This window comes from Brassica napus, chromosome A5, assembly GCF_020379485.1.
Source record: "Brassica napus cultivar Da-Ae chromosome A5, Da-Ae, whole genome shotgun sequence".
In the NCBI taxonomy this organism is placed as follows: domain Eukaryota; kingdom Viridiplantae; phylum Streptophyta; class Magnoliopsida; order Brassicales; family Brassicaceae; genus Brassica; species Brassica napus.
This window is the reverse complement of record NC_063438.1, coordinates 4,142,804-4,163,354: the sequence shown is the minus strand read 5'-3', so window position 1 is coordinate 4,163,354 and position 20,551 is coordinate 4,142,804. Positions and strand designations below refer to the sequence as shown.

General features: G+C 28.2%; 1 protein-coding gene across 1 annotated transcript; it reads right to left on the bottom strand.

Moving 5' to 3' along the window:
• Nucleotides 1–5,788: 5,788 nt before the first annotated feature.
• LOC125609593 (uncharacterized mitochondrial protein AtMg00810-like) lies at nt 5,789–7,470 on the bottom strand. Its single transcript, XM_048781116.1, has 2 exons — nt 6,283–7,470; nt 5,789–5,806 (listed from the first exon to the last, which is right to left on the bottom strand). Exons 1-2 carry the CDS (start codon nt 7,468–7,470, stop codon nt 5,789–5,791), a joined length of 1,206 nt encoding a protein of 401 aa, XP_048637073.1.
• Between the last annotated feature and the right edge of the window lie 13,081 nt (nt 7,471–20,551).

Below are 20,551 nucleotides of genomic sequence, written 5' to 3'. Positions count from 1 at the left end.
TAATCTTATATATTAAAACAGAAGTCATGAATTCTTTTCATGTGTGATTTTTTTTATTTGGACCATTTCTAAAAAATATCATATTTTACATAATTTCATTATTATATCTTTTAATATATAATAAAATATATTAACAAAATCTTTTTAAAAATCTTCTTAGAATTTTCTTAGAATCTTTTTAATGTTCTAACAAAATCTTTTTAAAATCTTCTTAGAATCTTTTTAAATTTACATTCAAAAATTAGTTAGTTTTAATTTAAATTATCATAAAATATAATCTTATATATTAAGACAGAAGTCATGACTTCTTTTCATGTGTGATTTTTTTAGTTTGGACCATTCCTAAAAAATATCATATTTTACATAAGTTCATTATTAGATCTTTTAAAATATAATAAAATATATTAAAAAAATATTTTTAAAAATCTTCTTAGAATCTTCTTAGAATCTTTTTAATGTTCTAACAAAATCTTTTTAAAATTTTTTTAGAATTTTTTAAAATTTACTTTCAAAAATTAGTTAGTTTTAATTTAAATTATCATAAAATATAATTAGAAATTTAAATTGAATATAGTTTTGGTTTATAAACGAAAATATTTATATTAAAAAAAAAAATTTCATGTTTATATATATATTTTATGTTTTAAAAATTCAGGACATGACAACTATATAAGTTTTAGTTTTGGTTCAGTAAGACAAATATATAATAAGCAACATATATATGTGATGATTTTAATTTACAGCATGAAAACTATAAAATTATTATATCTGGCATAATTATACAAACATTTAAATATGTGAATAACATTAAAAATATGTAATAATTATGTAAAACAAATATCTATATATATAATTGTGAAAATATATACCCGCACGGTTGTGCGGGTGGAAATCTAGTCTATACTATTAAAGCAGAATCCTATTTTAAAAATTACCTTAGCCTCCCCTTTTTTTTACTAACATTGCATGTTTCATTAAGGGTAATCAAGTAATTTTAATAACACATCTATATTGGGTCTTTTTTTTATCCAGCCCACATCAGATCTCTCTTGGGCCATTTGGGCCGATTAAGAAATCAGATCTAATTATCACATTTTTTTTCCTTTGGGCCGTTGAGTCCAAGTTCAAATAATTTTTTTTCAACTATCCTTAATTTTTTTTCTTAATATAATTTAAATATTCATAAAAAAATTTGAATTTTTTATTGAAAAATATAAATCTTTATTAAAAGTATATAATTATTTTATTAAAAGTATATAATTATTTTATTAAAATATTAACCACATAATAAAATTAATTTATTAGAGTTATACCAATTTAATTCATTAAAGAAATAAAATTTAATTTTTTTAACATAAATAGTCATTTAAAATAAAATATGATAAATAAATAAAAAAGTGTAAGTCTTTTATAAAATAAAACATAAATATATGAAAATATGACATTTCAATTGAAAAAAAAAAAGGAAAATAAACCCGCGTTTTGAAAGCGCGGGTCAAAATCTAGTTTTGTATTATAATACAAATCACTTCACTTTCAATTGAATAAAATTTTATTTTTTTCTACAATAAGTAGCGTAACTATTAATATGTCTACTTGATTAACAGTTTTTTTTTTCTGGCCTAGAGTAAACTTAGATCTAGAATGAACGTTCACTTGTTAAATACAATATAGTTACACATTGCTTTTTAATTGTGAAACTCTTGTTTGTCTATATTTTTGTTATTCTCTAATTTATGAAGATTCATTTTGAATTTTTTTTATAATTTAATTAAGAATTTGTAATATTGCAAATTCATAATAGCAAGTCCTTCATTTGATGCAAAATTTATGACATTTTAAAACTACACAAATTTTTAAAAGTTTTATTTTTGTCTTGCTTTATCCAAAAAAAAAACAGATATATTATTTGTAGATTTGTAAAAATATTATAAAAGCAAGCACTAAATTTTAATAAAGTAAACTATAATATATAAAGATATATATATATATATATATATATTTCATATATTAAGATTTATTAAAATATAAGGTATATTATCAGTACTATATCAACTGTTTTTACCAAAAAAAAAAACTATATCAAGTCTTAACTGAGATAATGTAGGATGGGGTCCTTGCAAAATACAAATTTTATTTTTCTTTTCTTTACTTTTTTTTGTTGCTGATGATTAATATATGCTTGATCAAAATAAAAGAAAGAATACTTTCCCGTTATTTATGAATGATGTGTTTAAAAAAAATACTTTCTGGTTTAACAAAAATAGTATTGTTTTTCTCAAAAAGTAAACAAAAATATATAGTATTATCTGATTTCTGTTAAAATAATTGTTTAATTTTTTATATTTTGTATGAAACTTTGAAATTTTTAAAAGAAAATTTGTAAGTTTTGATAATATTCTTTTTTGAAAAAAAAACTCAGAAAGATGTACGACAGATTTATAAACACTTGTCATCAAAGTTTATAAAAACTTACAAAGCTTAATGAGTAACTACAAATTTTTTCATGAGATTAAGGAAAATCGCAACCACAAAATTTTGTGGGATAAAATCTAAAGATGGATAGAATGGAAATGATAGAGTTTGCTCGTTCGTTCTTTTAATAGTAGATGAACTATTTTTAATTTGTTAATAGTTAATATATGCATTTGTTTTACATTTGCTTTCATTGACGATGTGACATGTCAGAACATAAAACACAGTTTTCTTTTTTTTTTCAAAGAGAGACAGTTTCCATTCTAGCACATGTTTTGGTTTCTGGTTTGCTAAATAAAACACTTTTTTGGTTTATCTCATTTCTCCAATCATACGTTCATTTGCACTCTGAATGCTACCTCTGTAGACAGTTTCCAAAGGCGAAGAGCGAGAAAGGCCTTTTATTTAGATTCTTCGAACGCTAACATTTATATATGTCATTTTCTCGTCTCTGGTCTATGTTTGGCATTTTTGTGTAATGAGAAATTAAGTCAAAAACCATTCCGAGAATTTAAACATCATTAATCTTCATTCACAGGACTGTATAAAGTTCAATATTAGGTACGTAATTTTAGCATACAAATTTCCCCAAATTGTACATATCAGTCCACCGGTTTCTTTTATGGCCTATTCTTCAAAATGTTCGCATATTAATTGGTAAAATAAGTTAATATCACATTGCAATGCAATAAGGAACTAACAGAATTAGATCATCATTCTAAATATAAATGTTGTTTTAAATAGCATCAGATGTGTTTTATTTTGCTATTGCATCTCTAATATAAGATGTTTTGTGATGCTGATGGAAACCTAATAAAAGTTTTCTTAAAACGTATAGGAAAAGAATAGATTTGCAAACTCATGTATTTATTATTTTCCGTTCTATTAGTACGCTCAAGACCTAAACTAAGCGATACCACATGGGACATTGATGTGCCTCCATATCATGTACCAACCCAAAGGCATTATATTGAATTGCATTTAGTCTCTATGTTCAGGTATAAATACTTTCCTACTTAAAAATTGGTGAAAATTAACAAAATTTAGTTTTCGACCAAAACAAAATGTATTGTAACTCTGATTATAAACCATTTTAAAAAGTATTCAAATGAATTTAACTTATAAAAATAATACCTTATCAGAATAGCTGAAATGAAAAAATAAAAATAAAAATACTCAACCAAATTACTATAAAGATTTATAATAGTTTATTTTCAAAATAAAGATTCGTTGCACAAAAACAAAAACAAAAACAAAAACAAAAACAAAAACAAAAACAAAAACAAAAACAAAAACAAAACAAAAACAAAAACAAAAACAAAAACAAAAACAAAAACAAAAACAAAAACAAAAACAAAAACAAAAACAAAAACAAAAACAAAAACAAAAACAAAAACAAAAACAAAAACAAAAACAAAAACAAAAACAAAAACAAAAACAAAAACAAAAACAAAAACAAAAACAAAAACAAAAACAAAAACAAAAACAAAAACAAAAATAAAAACAAAAACAAAAACAAAAACAGAATAAATATAAGTATTGTGACAAAAAAAATAAAGGCATAATAGTCATTGTTATTTCTTGTCTGAAGGTTATTATGTATTATATAAAAATATCAATCTTTATTTAACTCCTAAGTTTGGAACCGAAATATGTATGTCTCCGTACGTAGATTTTGGATTAGACGGTTGTATAATGATATAGCGTAAATCATCCTCTTCCAAAAAGTTGAACTTCTTATAATATTACTTTGAAATGTGAAATATAAATTGTATTCTCTACAAAAGGTTTGAATTATCACCGAGTTATCTTTGTTTCTAATTATCCAAAGATTCCAAACTATGATAGCCCTGTTCAGAACACAGTCGCGGCTACTAGCGTCAGCGTCGAAATTTAAAGCAAGCATCTGAGAAAAAAAATTCCAGACTTTGGACACAGCTAGGGGTAGGCAGAAAAACTGAACCAAACCGAGTCAAACTGAACCAACCGAACCGACACCAATTCGAACCGAACCAAAATCTGTTTCAAACCATTTGGATGAAGATTTCTCCAACTCAAATGGTTCGAATCGAACCGAGAAACCGATGTGTTTTTGTAATTATTTAAATTAAAAATATTAGTAATACCAATATACTAAAATTCTAATACCAAACCATGTATTTTCTATTTTTCATTCATTAACATATATTCTTCTAACCTAATATATAATCATCAAAATAATTGATTTAAAAAATAGAAAATTTGAATTTTTTTATTCTTATATATGTAAACGTAGATGTTAAATCTAAACTTAAAACCTAAAACCTAAAGCAAATTTTATTAAAAATAAAAGTTCTTCTTCACATCGTCACATGGAAGATGATTCATTGCAGACTTTTTAATAATGATATAAGAAACATTACTAATGATTTTGGTTTTCTTTTTTTAGTTAACTTTCATTTGTTTTGATTTTTATATACTTTTGTGACTTTCTTAAACTTTGTGACTTTCTTAAAGGTTTTTGTTTCAGTTTTATATTAAATTTAGCTCGCATAGTTTATGTTTACATAATTAATGTTATAAAACATAATTTCTCTTACAAAAAATTAAACTAAGAAGAATCTAATTAAACAGATCCAAAAAAACAAACTGCATCGAACCAAATGCAAACCAAACCGAATATAAACCGAACCAAACACAAATCAAACCGAACCAAACCAAACTAACTATGATTTAATTCAGTTGAAAAAATACTAGAACCGAACTAACCAAACGGAACCAAACCCGAACCGAACCGAGAAAATAACCGAAGTGCCCACTCCTAGACGCAGCGATCATTTCAAGCTTTAGATTAAACATGTTTTGGGACGTTGGAATTAACTGCGGCAGCCGCATCAACTTTTATAGTCGCTGCGGCAAACCATGATAATTAAAAAAAAAAATCAAGATCGCTCATTTTGTCTCCGTCGAAGTGTTATATATATATTTTTGCCGCTACCGCTGCTCCGGCCGGCTATGAAAAGAACAGACCTGATGTCATTATCAACTATGATGTTAATGGCAAATAAAATAACATTTTCCTTTAGTGCGTTTTAAGCTTCCCATAGTTCCAGCTTTGATAGGCACGTTACTTGCTACGTATGCATCTCGAATATATCTAAATTAGATTTGCACGGTTGCACCCATCTCCCCCTTAACTTCCAAAGGTTGGGGACAATATCGCGGACTATCTACCAATTCTCAAGACTCGCTTATAATATAACTTCAAACCATCGTCAACGTGATCCCCATACTCGACCGTAGTTATTTGATTGCTTCCGCTACTGAGCTAAATTTACTTATTCACTTTCACCTGTTTTGAAGATGTAGATTCCACAAGTTGCATCTTGTTACATTTTTTATGTAGAAAATGTCATAATGAAGCTTTTGGACATCCATGCTGCTATAGCTCAGCCTTTTAGGTTTTCTTAAACTTCTCTCTTTTGGGCTTTCCAACGCCGTGACGCTTCTGTATGATACTGGGCCAATGATTGACTTTTCTTATAGTTTGCGACAGAGATAATTAGTGCTGCCTCCGTTTCAAAAAAGGGGTTTTTGCCAAAACTAAACCACAACTTGATTTTAATTCTAAACCTATACCCAAACTTGAATCAAATGCAAAACTAATCTAAAAGCCTAGTGAAATTACAGCTCAGCCCCTTGTGACCAAACAAAAAAACAGAAGCCATTTTTACGAATATAGCCCCAGTAAATCGTCTGAGATGTTGGAAGTCGTCTGGACGACTGAAGTGTAAATCGTCTGGTACCAGTTTTCAAGTAATTATAAACAGTTTTCTCGAGGAGGAGATTTCTTAGCCAACACGCTTCTGCCACGACATTCGCTACTCCTTTATACTCAGCTTCGGCACTTGATCTGGAGACTGTTGGTTGGCGCTTTGCAGACCATGATATCAAGTTGTCTCCCATGTATATGCAGAATCCCGACGTAGACCTTCTTGTCGAAGGGCAACCGCCCCAATCAGCGTCTGTGTATGCAGTAAGAGACAGCTTTTGGTGTTTGAGAAGTTGAAGTCCCATCGATTTGGTGCCCTGTAGATAGCGTAGAATACGCTTGAGAGCTTGCATATGTGGCTCGCGAGGTGCATGCATGAAGAGACATATTTGCTGGACTGCATAGGAGATGTCGGGGCGTGTAAAAGTCAGGTACTGGAGAGCTCCGGCGAGGCTTCGATACTCTGTAGCGTTGTCTATTAACTTGCATGCGTCTTCTGCAAGTTTTGATTTCAGGTCCACTGGTGTCGTACATGGCTTGCACTCAGACATGCCGGCTCGCTGGATTATCTCCGATGTGTAGCTGGCTTGGGAGAGGAAGAGGCCTTTCTCATTGAACTTGGCCGAGACGCCAAGGAAAGAGCTGATGACTCCAAGATCTTTCATTGGAAATTCCGATTTGAGGAGATTGATAACGGTGTCTCGCAGAGGAATAGTAGAGAGATAGGCCATGAGATTTCCTTTCCTGTAAACAAATAAACTTGTATCCGTTTTTGTTTGGATAAAGCCATTGTTAGTAATAAATGAAACAAATCTTGCATTCCAAGCCCTCGGAGCCTGTTTCAACCCATAGATTGAACGCTTTAGCTTGCAAACATGATTTGGTCTATCTTTATCGATGAAGCCCGATGGTTGAAACATGTATACTTCCTCATCCAACGTGCCATGCAAGAAAGCATTCTGGACATCAAGCTGATGAACTGGCCAATCATTCTCGAGAGCTACATTGAGAACCGTTCGAATGGTGGCTGGTTTGACTATTGGACTGAATGTTTCATCGTAGTCAATGCCATGCTCTTGAGACTTCCCATTGGCTACCAGTCGTGATTTGTGGCCTTTGAAATTTCCATCTGCATCATACTTATGTTTGTACAACCACATAGAGCGCACAATGTTAACGTTAGGCGGTCTAGGCACAAGATCAAAAGTCTCGCTTTTAACAATAGCATCGTACTCAACAGTCATAGATGGATTCCAATTAGGATCACTCAAGGCTTTAATAGGGCTTTTTGGAAGTGGTGAGAAAGGTTTGGCAAGAAGAGAAAAAATCTGTTTAGGTTTCGAAATACCATGTTTGGAGCGAGTAGACATGGGATGCCTAGGAGCCGCTACCGCTGCTGGAGCAGGGGGCGTTGGCGCATCTTGTGGAATCTGAGGAGTGGCCTGTGGAGGAGCAGGCAGAGGTGATTCCAAGATGTTTTTAAAAATAGGAGAAGGCTCAGTATAAATTAAGATATGATAAAATTGATTTGTTTTGAAAATAGATGAGTGGAAGTAGTGAATCATGAAATACTTTGGTTTAGGAGTTTGGTAAACATATGTTGTAGTATTGTATGTATTGTTAGGGTTAGATTTTGGAAAACTAAAATGTTTTTTTCAAAAATTAGTTTTCACCTATATGTGTTTATTTCTGTGTATAGTAAACACTTTTCAAGTTTGATTTGGTTTTATGAAGTGTTTAATTAGATAATCAAGTTTAGGGGTTATGTTTAGGGTGTGGACGACTTATATTTCAGTCGTCTGTTGAATAATTTACCCGGACGACATATATTTCAGTCGTCCACATCGTACTGAACCTTATATTTTACCAATGTACGTTTTAACCTAACCGGATCATTTTACTCGGACGACTTACATTTCAGTCGTCTGGTGAAGAAATTAAAACAATAGCCTTTTCTCATCGTACCAATAAACTTCAATGGCCTTTTTCTCATCTTAATAAACAAGAATTTTGGTAAGAGATGGAAACAAACAATAGTAACTAGTCAAAGCATATCATATTTTTTATAAGTTTGCATTGAAAAACTTAGTCAAATTTAGTAAAACTAAGGGAAAGAACATATTTTGTAAATATGAATTTTACATATCTTGAAGTTACTTATCACTCTTAAAAATACAAGTTATTCAAAAACTAACGTAGAAGACTTAAAAACTAGTGGAGAAGACGCGGACGACTTCAATCTAAGTTGTCTAGACGACTAAACTATATGTCGTCTAGTCAACGCAGATGTTATTTTTGCAATTGACTTTGAAATATGTTATTTCGGACGAGTGAAAGTTAAGTCGTCTACTATTGTTTGGTTAAAAAAAACTCCAAAAAAGCTAGACGGCTTACATTTCAGTCGTCAGAGGTTAGTTTTGCATTTGACTGGATTATTTCAGAAGTTTGACTTTTTGGACGACTTACATTTCAGTCGTCTAGTGAAAATTAAAATAATAATATTTTTTTAAAAGTAGACGACTTACAGTTAAGTCGTCATAGGTTAGTTTTGCAATTGAAAAAAAAAACTTCAAGATTTAATTATATTCAGACGACTTTTAATTCAGTCGTCCACGAGACGACTGAAATGTAAGTCGTCCAGGATTTACGAGGTTTGACCAGAATCTCGGAAAAAAAACCTGGACGACTTACAATTAAGTCGTCTGGTGGACGACTGAATTATAAGTCGTCTGTGTATAATTAAATCTTGAAGTTTTTTTTTTCAATTGCAAAACTAACCTATGACTACTTAATTGTAAGTCGTTTACTTTAAAAAAAACTAGATCTTGACCCGCCCGACCGGGCGGGTATTTCTTTTATGTTTTTAGTTTTTTTTGTTTATATTAAATGATGCATTTGTAATATTGAAACATAAATTTATATTGAAAATTAATCTTTGCAGCTATAATAAAAATTAAAATTAAAATTTTAAAAAATATTTTGATATAAATTTTAAATTTCCTAATTAAAATAATATAGAGGTGGTCATATTTTTTCCAATTTCAAAATCTAAGTTTCCTTAAAGACAAAGAAAATAAATTTATAAGTACATAAAATATATAAACATATTTGGAACTATAATTTCTATTAAAATAAATTTGATAAAGAAAAAAAATCTTGCTGTTGTTATTTATTTCTAGAGCTTGATCCGTGACCGTATGAATATTTACTACACATTTGTTAATATAAAATTTTTAAACATAACAATTTCATTTATTACTTTGAATAATTATATTTTGTGATTTTAATCATCTATTATATCACAATGTATAATATAAACAAATCCAATATTTATAACTAATTGGACTTATATTGTGAAAGCATTATACTAATATATGAATAAACTATTTTATATTTTATTTATATGTTATATAAAATGATTATGATGTGTGATTTTTTTATTTTCTTATTTATTACTTATAAATATTAAAAATATTGAATATGTTAATACGAAATACATTAGAAAATTTATTTTGGTTATGATTTGATAAAAGAAATCTATTATTTAAATTTTGGAAAGACATTAAATGCTTAAATCTATTATTTAAATTAGGAAAAGACAAGCATGCTTAAATATAGGTTCAATAAATATCTCAACGGCATTTTAATGTAAATAAGTGGTAAAACTAAGGGGTATTTCTATTTTGTACTTCTTTTTTAATAATATAGATATTATTATTTTAATTTTTGCCAGACGACTGAAATGTAAGTCGTCTGGAGAAGTCAAACTTCTGAAATTATCCAGTCAAATGCAAAACTAACCTATGACGACTGAAATGTAAGTCGTCTAGGTTCTTTGGATTTTTTTTTGAAACCAAACAATAGTAGACGACTTAACTTTCAGTCGTCTCAGGTTACAGATTTCAAAGTCAATTGCAAAAATAACCTCTGCGTTGACCAGACGACTTCCAGGTAAGTCGTCTACAGCCAGACGACTTCCAGGTAAGTCGTCTACAGCCAGACGACTTTCCAAGTAAGTCGTCTGACGAACAGATCTGGAAAAAAACTGGATGTCATACCTTAAATTGGTGAGATAAGTTCCTTAGCATACATAAGGCTTCTCCAAGCACACAGAATCACAAACGAAAGTCACCCACCCATAATCGTTAGCTTCTATGACTCTATGAACCATAAAAATTTTAGAATCAAAATCTTGGGTTTTTTTAGCTCATTGTGGAGAGAAAGTGAGAGATATGTTGTGTTTAGTTCACAAGAATGGAAAAAGAAGAAAGGTAAATCGATTTTGGGAGCATTAAGAGCTTCAAATTGGTTGTTCATGGTGGTTGTGGTATTGATGATAATGGCAATCTTGTAATTACTTGAAGATGATGAGGGTGAGAGAGTAAAAATGTCATTTTCGAAAAGAAAAAAAAAATTGATGGCATTTTCGTAAATTATATGAACTTGTGGGGTGAATAGGGCAAAACCAATTTTCAAAAAAAAGGGAGATTAGTTTTGTGTTTGACTTTAAGTTGTAGGTCAATTTTACAAAAACCCCTTCAAAAAATCTATATTTAAAAAAGAAATTGTTTCAAAAAAATACACCATCTATTCCTTAATATAAGATGTTTTGCATGAAAGCACAAAAATTAATAAACTTACTTTTTAAAAGATAGTATTATTAAATAATATAAATTAAACATTAGTTAACCAATCATAATGCAGTAAAATGTAATTGGTTAACCAATTTTCAATAAATCTAAAATATCTTAAGAATATCTTATATTTTGAAACATCAAAACTTCTCCAAAATATCTTATATTATGGAACATATGGAGTATATGTTTTATATTTTTAATGCATAAGTTAATTGTAAATGGTAAACTTCAAAAAAACATAATAGTGTTTATAAAAAATTTACTGGTTAAAAATTATGGGAAATAGTTGATAACGAAAAATAATGCGGTAACCAAAATCTAATAAGTTTTTAAAAGTGTAAAAAACCTAAAACATATATCTTTCTGAAACAGATAAAGTATTTGCTAATAGCAATGAATGTGGCCCGCTTTCAATTTGATTTTAGAAAATGAATGCCTAAAAATCTATTCTATTAAAATAGAAGTCATGACTTTTTTCATGTGTGTTTTTTTTTAATTTGGACCATCATTTAGAAATTTTATTAAAACTAATAACAAATAGAATTTTTGAACTACTTTAATCATAATATCTTTTGATATATTTTAATTTTAAATATAAAATATATATTTTAAAAAATCTAACAAATCTGTTTGAAAAGATTTTAACAAGATCTTAATTTTCAAAAATTATATATAAATATTTTCACTAATTTCATAATTAGTTTTGAAATATTATTATACATTAATATAATTAGTTATCGTTTATAAAATAAATAAAAAAAATTCTATCATATTTTTTATCTATTATATAACCATAATCAATTGTATTATAAAATTTTTATATTAAGCTAAATAAGGTAAAATTATATTAAATAATAAATTTATATATAACTTAATTTTATCACTATAAATATTTATGTTCAAAAATATAATATGTTGATAAGACGGGTTAACATTAGCAAACTATATAATAAATGTATAAAAATTAACATATATTTCATTAAATCTAATAATATAAATATTTGTAACTACTTTAATCATGATATATTTTCATTTTAAATATATATATATATATATAAAAAGTATTCTAAAAATTCTGCTGATAAATACTTTAACGATATTTTAAATTTCAAAAATTTTATGTAAATATTTTTACTAATTTTGTAATTAGCAATGAACTATTATTATGCATTAATATATTCAATTATTGTTTATAAAATGAAAAAACTCTATCCTATTTTTATTTATTTTATAATTATAATCAATCATGTTAAAATAAAATTAATATATTGAATTAAAAATGATAAATTTATATTAAATTCATAAATGTTTCTTTTCATAAATATAAAATATTCATGTTAAAAATATAATACGATTACAGAACAATTTAACATTAGCAAACAATATAATACATGTATAAAGTTAAGATTTTTTATATACAATAATATATTATCTAAAATGAATAAAAGTAAAAATATTGATAAAAGAAAATCTAGCTTTGAAAATCAGGTCAGAATTTAGCCTAAATTAAGTAATAATTTTTAAATATGTTGTTTCATTCATATATTAAGTTTTTTAATAACTAAATGCAAATACAATAATACAAATATATAATAAGAAGAAACAAATGCATAAGACAGTTTTAAACAATTGATTAACTACAACATATAAACTATAAAATTAAATTATTATATCTGAAATAGTTATATTAACATTTAAATATATGATTAAATCTGAAAATAAATATTTGTGCAGTTGTGCGGATCGTAATCTAGTAATAGTTTAAAAGTCCTTTGCTGAAAAGAAAAAATAAAGAACAAAACTCTTCTGACAAATTTTAAATAATAAAAATACATGACAAATTAAAAATTAGCAAATAAAATAGCAAGTAGAAAAAAATCAAAAGACTATTTAAGCCGGAAGCGCAGGCTCTTATCTTTTCCATTCATTGTCTGCCACCTCCTGTCCAATCCACTCGTGCAATACTAAACAGAATCTAATCGGAGCGGAAAGACAAAATCAACCAAGAAAGTAGATTAGCGCCTCTATTTATTTTTCTCATATCTACAAAATACTTTTAGTTTAGCAATATTTCACTTTTTCAAGTTTTTGACACTTAAACAATATGAAAATGTCTTCATAACAAGTAACAACATCACACTTGTTCAGTAAAAAAATCTCAATCGTTAATTGTCTTGTGTAATTCTGAACTTTCTAATCAATATTCAGAATGATATCAACACATTGTGCTTAACTTAACCAAAACCGGAATGAATGTACATGATATGAAAATATTTGTTAGCTCTCCATAAAAATACTACGCGACGTTCTTTTGTAATTCTAAACTTTATAATGAATATTCAGAATGAAATCAATACATTGTGGTTAACTTAATCCAAAACCGAAATGAATGTGCATGATAATAAAATATTAATGAGCTCTCAATAAATACCACGCGATAGCCATGTGCTGTGATTTTGACTCTTCCTTCGTCTTCTGTCGTTCATCCTTTCCCTGAATGTTTGGTTTCAGTTCTTCTCAAGTCGTTAAAGTCTGTCCACGAAGTCCGAAAACAACCATTACAATGACATTATCACCCTTTGACATTCAACCAAGATGATATGGAAATATGATGGTGATTAGGTAATTTCTGATGTCAAATCATTTGCTGTGTTATAGTCGAATGGACACTTAAACAATATGAAAATGTCTTCATAACAAGTAACAACATCACACTTGTTCAGTAAAAAAATCTCAATCGTTAATTGTCTTGTGTAATTCTGAACTTTCTAATCAATATTCAGAATGATATCAACACATTGTGCTTAACTTAACCAAAACCGGAATGAATGTACATGATATGAAAATATTTGTTAGCTCTCCATAAAAATACTACGCGACGTTCTTTTGTAATTCTAAACTTTATAATGAATATTCAGAATGAAATCAATACATTGTGGTTAACTTAATCCAAAACCGAAATGAATGTGCATGATAATAAAATATTAATGAGCTCTCAATAAATACCACGCGATAGCCATGTGCTGTGATTTTGACTCTTCCTTCGTCTTCTGTCGTTCATCCTTTCCCTGAATGTTTGGTTTCAGTTCTTCTCAAGTCGTTAAAGTCTGTCCACGAAGTCCGAAAACAACCATTACAATGACATTATCACCCTTTGACATTCAACCAAGATGATATGGAAATATGATGGTGATTAGGTAATTTCTGATGTCAAATCATTTGCTGTGTTATAGTCGAATGGGCCCTCAAAGGTTACTTGTGGGTTTAGTGGGGTCAATTTGAGATAATGTCAAATATATAGATTCCAAAGAGAAGATAAGGTATAAATTCTAGAAATTTTAATAATTTTAATGGAAGATATAATGTAGAGTGTAACTCGTGAATATATACAAAAATGTATTTTTTTCTAAAATGTAATTTTTATACAAAAATATATTGATTCATTGCATTTATGCAAACTAAATAAAATTATGAAATTTATCATCATTAAATTATACAAGTAGAAACTTATAATATGAAAGGCCTAATATGAAATATCTTTGAATACCAAGGCCTAACTTTTTCTAATACGGAGGTAATCCAAAAATGTTCCACTCAACTCATTCTTAAAAATGAAAACATATTCTATAGAATAATCCACTCAACACGTTTTTAGTAAATCTAATTAGTGTAATTACTACCAATTTAACTAATCACATTTGAGTAAACAAGTTTCCAATAGAAATTGCTTCCAGGGGAAATTTTCATATTTTATCACCAGAACGTCACTATTTTTTTGTATATCGGATAATGGAAAAATTCGAACAAATCTTCCAAGAAAAGGTAGAGATGTAGTGTAGTTCTTGTTTAGTGTCAATATCATCTGACCCTACACAATTAACATCACACACAATGCCACTATATGTTACTAACAATCATTTAGAGTAGTTAATTTTGATTTTATTCCTCGTGATTATCTTTTTTACTAAATTTATCTTAATCCTTGTCGCAAAGACTCCCAAAAAAATCATGAGAAACGACTAAAATTATTAGTACTAAAACTTTGAACATATGTGGATTATAAATATTTAGTCCCCACTTACCTACTACTAAAAGACGAAAGAGCACATTTATTCTCGATGAGAAACACTTTTCTTCATTTCAATTTTTTTTCTTCATAATGATGTTTATTTCAACTTCTTAATATTATTTTGTTGTTAATTATTATCTTGATCCTACACAATTAACATTACACACAACACCACTTTTGTTTTAATGGTCTTTCTTTTACGCCCCTCTGCAATGGATATTTAACTAACCAAAGGAATATCTTTTCCAAATCGTTGTTTAATTCTCGTAACTTTGCAAAATTAAGCCCAGCTCGTGGTTAGGTTTATTTCCTTTTCTCTGGATACACCCATAAATAAAACATTAGACCTTATCATATAAAATAATATTAGGAAAAACATTAAGAAATAGCTTTTGTTTAAAATTCTAACGTGTGTAATTATATGATTTTTTGTGAGTTGGATAGGAATTTATTAGAAAACGAAAGGTGGTGGCCTGATGCTCACATGAATCCAACTAGTAATTCAAAGGGTCTTTCTGAGCCATTGAAATTCATTTTTTCTCAAAAACACGTTGAAATTTTACACAAGAAAGCAGGTGTGTACTCTTTTTAGTTTTTGTTTTGTTATCTTCGTATAGCTGTTTTAATTCTGTTTATGACCTTAAAGCAGGGTTTGTTTTATAAATAATAATTATACTATATAGCTAAATTTTGGAATATCAATGAATGGCACTACTATAGAAGTAAATGGCTGGTGCTTTTAAAAATTATTAGGCATACTTCTTAGGCATACAATATCAATTAATATAAACTCTGTTCTTTTATATGCTTACATGGCTTATTGTATAAACACCAACCATGCCGTTAATTATGTAGTCATCCACCAAGACCATACTGTTTTGTAAAATCCATTAAATCAAAAGTTATAACGTGGATGGTTACATATGCGTGCGTTCTTTCTATTTATCATATCTACAGTCTGACACAGCCATTTCTTTCCATGAAACCGAATGCGTCCGGCAGTAACACCAGATAACAATTTACGAAGAACAATCTCCTTTTTATGGAAAAGTGTCGTGGACTTCATGGGAGAGGGTTACTTCAGCTTGTGGAAAAAAAACCCAATCATTTCATAACGACGGTTAGATTCTAACATTCTATTATAATTTGCAAAAAACCAAGTTATACGTTGATCTTCATATTTGCAAAAAAAAAAAAAGAATTGTTTATCAATTTTTTTGTTGAAAATCATTTCCAGCTTCCAAAAACTCAGGCCGGATAAAAATCATGCAGTGAAGTTCATATAACATGAAGGCACAATAATAAACTAAGCACCTATTGGTTCATAAATACATAGTACACATAAATCTCGAAATCATATTCGCATTTATATACTGTATTACCTAAGCCTTAACCCAGCTGATAGTAACGCGGGTGTATTCCTTAAACTAAACAAGTGAAAACAAAAATAAATATTGTTTAATTTATTTTTAAAATATGGGAAAATCAATGTTATTTTATACTAGTTCACATAAGAATTAAAAATCAATTATTTTACTTCCCTGGCCAAACCATATTTTTTGGTGTAAAAGGCCAAACCATATTGCGTGGGGGCTATGTTTCCTTAGGAAGCCAACCGACAATAGTCTTTGGGTATCAATTATTTTTCTCAAGCATGTCGAACCCTGGTTGCAAGCCACAACTGGCATTTGGTAGTACCTTTACCACTCAATCGATCTTATCAATATCAGTGATTTTACTATTCATTGTTTTTATTATATGCTTTTTTGTAAAAATTACTCGGTCGTTCTATAAATACCAGCGATTTTACCATTCATCTTTTTTAAGCAAAAAAATAAATAGTAAAATCGCTGGTATTGATAAAACCGACTGAATAATTTTTACAACTAAAACATTTAGTAATTTACTACTACTACCCATATATATATATAACAATTTTTGTTATATCCTTTAGTGGAAAACAGAAATATTGTGTGACCATAAAAATTATCTACGTGGGGTAGTGGAGATTAAAAAAGATTTTTGACTTACTTATTTTGTTCGCCTACATGTGATGAAATATAAGACTATGAATAATAGAGGTGTTAAATTTGTCTTTCAACAGTTTGAACCCTACAATAAGGATGTTGAATAAAGAGAGTAATACAGGTGGATTCAACCTTGTTGAAGAAATTCAACTAGTTGAAACACAGAAGAGAAAAAAATGACATATGTCACTAATTGGTTGGATCAAAGAAAAATGATTTTTTTAAAAAAGTTATGAACGTGTTGTTTTCTAATTGGTTAGACAACTCTCTTTTTTTCACCCCAATTATTTAGAATCAATCATATGATAGTAAAATATTATTTTTTACTTCTATATCAAATTTTGTCATTTTAAAGATCTATAAATAGAAATTTGTTTTATTTAATTTGGATATATATAAAAAACAATTTCTCTTTGTGATGAATAAATTTCAAAAATAATGTTTCATCCTTTTTAAAACTTTATAAATAGATATTTGTTTCATTTAATTTGGAAGCAAAAAATAAATTTGTCTTTGTGAGAAATGAATTTTGAAAATAATAACTAATTAGATAATTTATATTGTAGTTACAATCAAAAATATTATTAATATGTAGTTACTATAGTAAATATTAAAAATATAAATTAAAGTGGTGGAGAAAAATGTTGAATTTTATCAAACAAACTATTGTAGAGATTAAATATGAAATGGATGTTGAATAATTAGGTGGAAAAGAGACAAAATGATGTGGAATGTTAAAAAAAAAAACAAAAAAAAAATGTTGAATTGTTAAAACCATCCTAGATAGTCTAAGACGAACGACGAAGTGAATCAAGACATATCTCATGTGGTGTTGTATCCGGAAGGTTAGGAATCTGACATTAATAATCCAAAATTATGTATTCATATGCAGCTTTGTGTCTTAATATTAGTCTGATCAGTGGGCATTAATTTCTGCAGTTCCATTTTTCTTTTGCTGAATCATTGTTCATATCATTGCCTTTGGTTTTGTTTATCAGCAAGGAGCGTATAATCATGGGTACGATAAAGATACCAAGTTTTTTCTGAGAAAAGGCATATAAAGATACCAAATTTATTAATTCAGAAAATGTTATGTACTTGTTGGTATTGGCAGGGGCAACAACATACTCAAAAGTCAAAACTAGGCAACCCAAAAGGGAAAAACTCAAAGATTTTAAACTTACGAAGACCAGAATTGTTATTAAGATCCACTCTTTGTCCCAAAAAAATAATAGAACCACTTCTTTTACGTAATACTTCAATGATCACTTGTTCTTATATATCCAACACGGAAGCTTGCGAATGTTTCCTTTTGTTCAGTCAGTAATTATTACGGACTTCCAAAAAGATAACAATTCTAGAAGCTTACACAAAAGTTTTTCATTTTTACATGGTAAAATGGTGAAAGATCAGAACATCGGTAGAATAAAAGGATGAAAACGAATTGTCCAAACAAAAATGTTCTGTTTGCAATGTTTCAAGTAGAAGTTAGAACCGCATACTTTTAATCAAAAAAAAAAAGTTAGAACCGCATACTCTTTTTGTTTTAGTGTTTTTGAAAACCGATATCGTTGCAAAAATGGAACTAAACTAACTAACATATCATTTTCTACATGATTATTATTATTCCATCTACACGATCGTGTCGATACATAATTTTCACCGTTCCATATATATAGCAATTTTCAATGAAAGCCAAACTCATGTTAGTTTATAGCCTTATAGGCCTCTATCATTAACCGACACATCATATATCATTTAAAGAATGAATTACATATGTTTTCAATTAGTTATACATATTATTCTCTAAACCAGACTAACGCTTTTTGGTTTTTAATGAAAATTTAAATTTAGCTTTAAATTATTATAAAAAGATTAGACGAAAGCTTTTTGATTATTTTATGCACATTTGAGTTAATTAGCATAAATTTTTAAACTCTTTTAAGAGTTATATTTTAGGTTAGTAAGAAAATTAACATAACTTTATAAATGATATCCAATCATTTGTACTTTTTGTCACAATCATGTGTGCATAGAAATGATTATTGATTGTTGACAAAATGATTAATGTTATATATGAATGTTTACTGCTGCTATAAATAATAAAATATGTGCTATGTTACACTTATTCTATGTTTTCCTTACTAACGCGTAACTAAAAGGGTAGGATGAGGTCAAAACGAGATTCTTAAAGTTGTAAGGTACAATTATCACAAGTGCTTCATGCTTGGTCTAAATGTATTATTATGCCGACTCATGATTTTAGTTTACCGCATTAGTTTCATGTTAATGTAGTGCAACATGGAGCCCTTTTGAACTAAACATGTTTCTGAGTCATCATCCATTTTAATAACATATCAGACAATATCATCAGAAATTTCACCTCATTTTGAGCCATTTTGTTGACTAGATCTATCATCTTGAAAAAAATGGTCATCTTTATCGAACTTTATAAGCAAATTTGGTACGTGGAAATACTAAAATATATCTGGGACACGCTTATAGAGCTATTTACATCTGAAAAGCTAAAAGAATATGGCAGGACAGCTTAGTATTCTAAATAATGATGTGGAGTTTTCTACTAGTAGTTAAACGCAGGTTCTGTTTTTTTTTTAACTATTAAACGCATGTTCTTTGATATTAAAAAGGGTTTATTTGTCAAATTACCAAAAATAAATAAAAATTAGATTTTAAGAAGGAAAGCAGAGAGAAATAGGAAGAGAAAATAAGAAAAAGTTGAGAGTTTTAGTTAGTTAGTGTATTTATGTTTTTTTTGTTGTATATATGGTACAATTTCCCTTAAAAGTATATTGATTGGATTCATTTGCAAATTACTCTCCGAAGTTAAGGCCGAATAACGGGAAACTACTTTTATTTTTCTTAATCTCGATTCTTAAGTAGTTCTGTCAGCATATTTCACAATGAATCATTCCGTATGTATGTAGATTGACCACGTCATGCTGCTGTCATTTTCGCACCTGATATAGTTTGTTAATTTGCTGAAAGTACACGTAGAAAAATCTTCTAGGGATTTAGCGAATCACTTTATTATTCCACTAGTTTTCTATCAGTTTACGAGGTTTTGTCTTTAGCTTATTTGTGGATTGTTTTTAACTTACTAGTATACGAAGATTATTTAATAAAACTATAAACAGAAATTAATCTGAGAATGATTGTTTTCTTTAGAGTATCAAATGTCTAATTTTAAATCAAGGGAGATTGCTCTTAAGTCTTAAACATAAAATAATAAATAACGTGTATTACTGAGATCAAGCATACTGCTTTTCACTGATTATTTTCTGATGAAAGTCCAGACTTTTTTCTTCTGCTAGTTTGGGTTTTTGGCGTTTTGTCAACACATAGTTAATTTATTTTATCTAATTCGTTATTTTGTATCAAGTAATTTTTAGCTATATATATATATATGTCAATAATGAAAATGATATAAAACTTATTCTTTTAACCAAAGTCGAGTAATTATTATTTTATTAGATCATTATGTATAAAACACTATATATATATTATACATGTACTCAGATTAATTATTAGGAGGACATCACATTCTTATGAGCTCTAGTAAAAAACAATATCC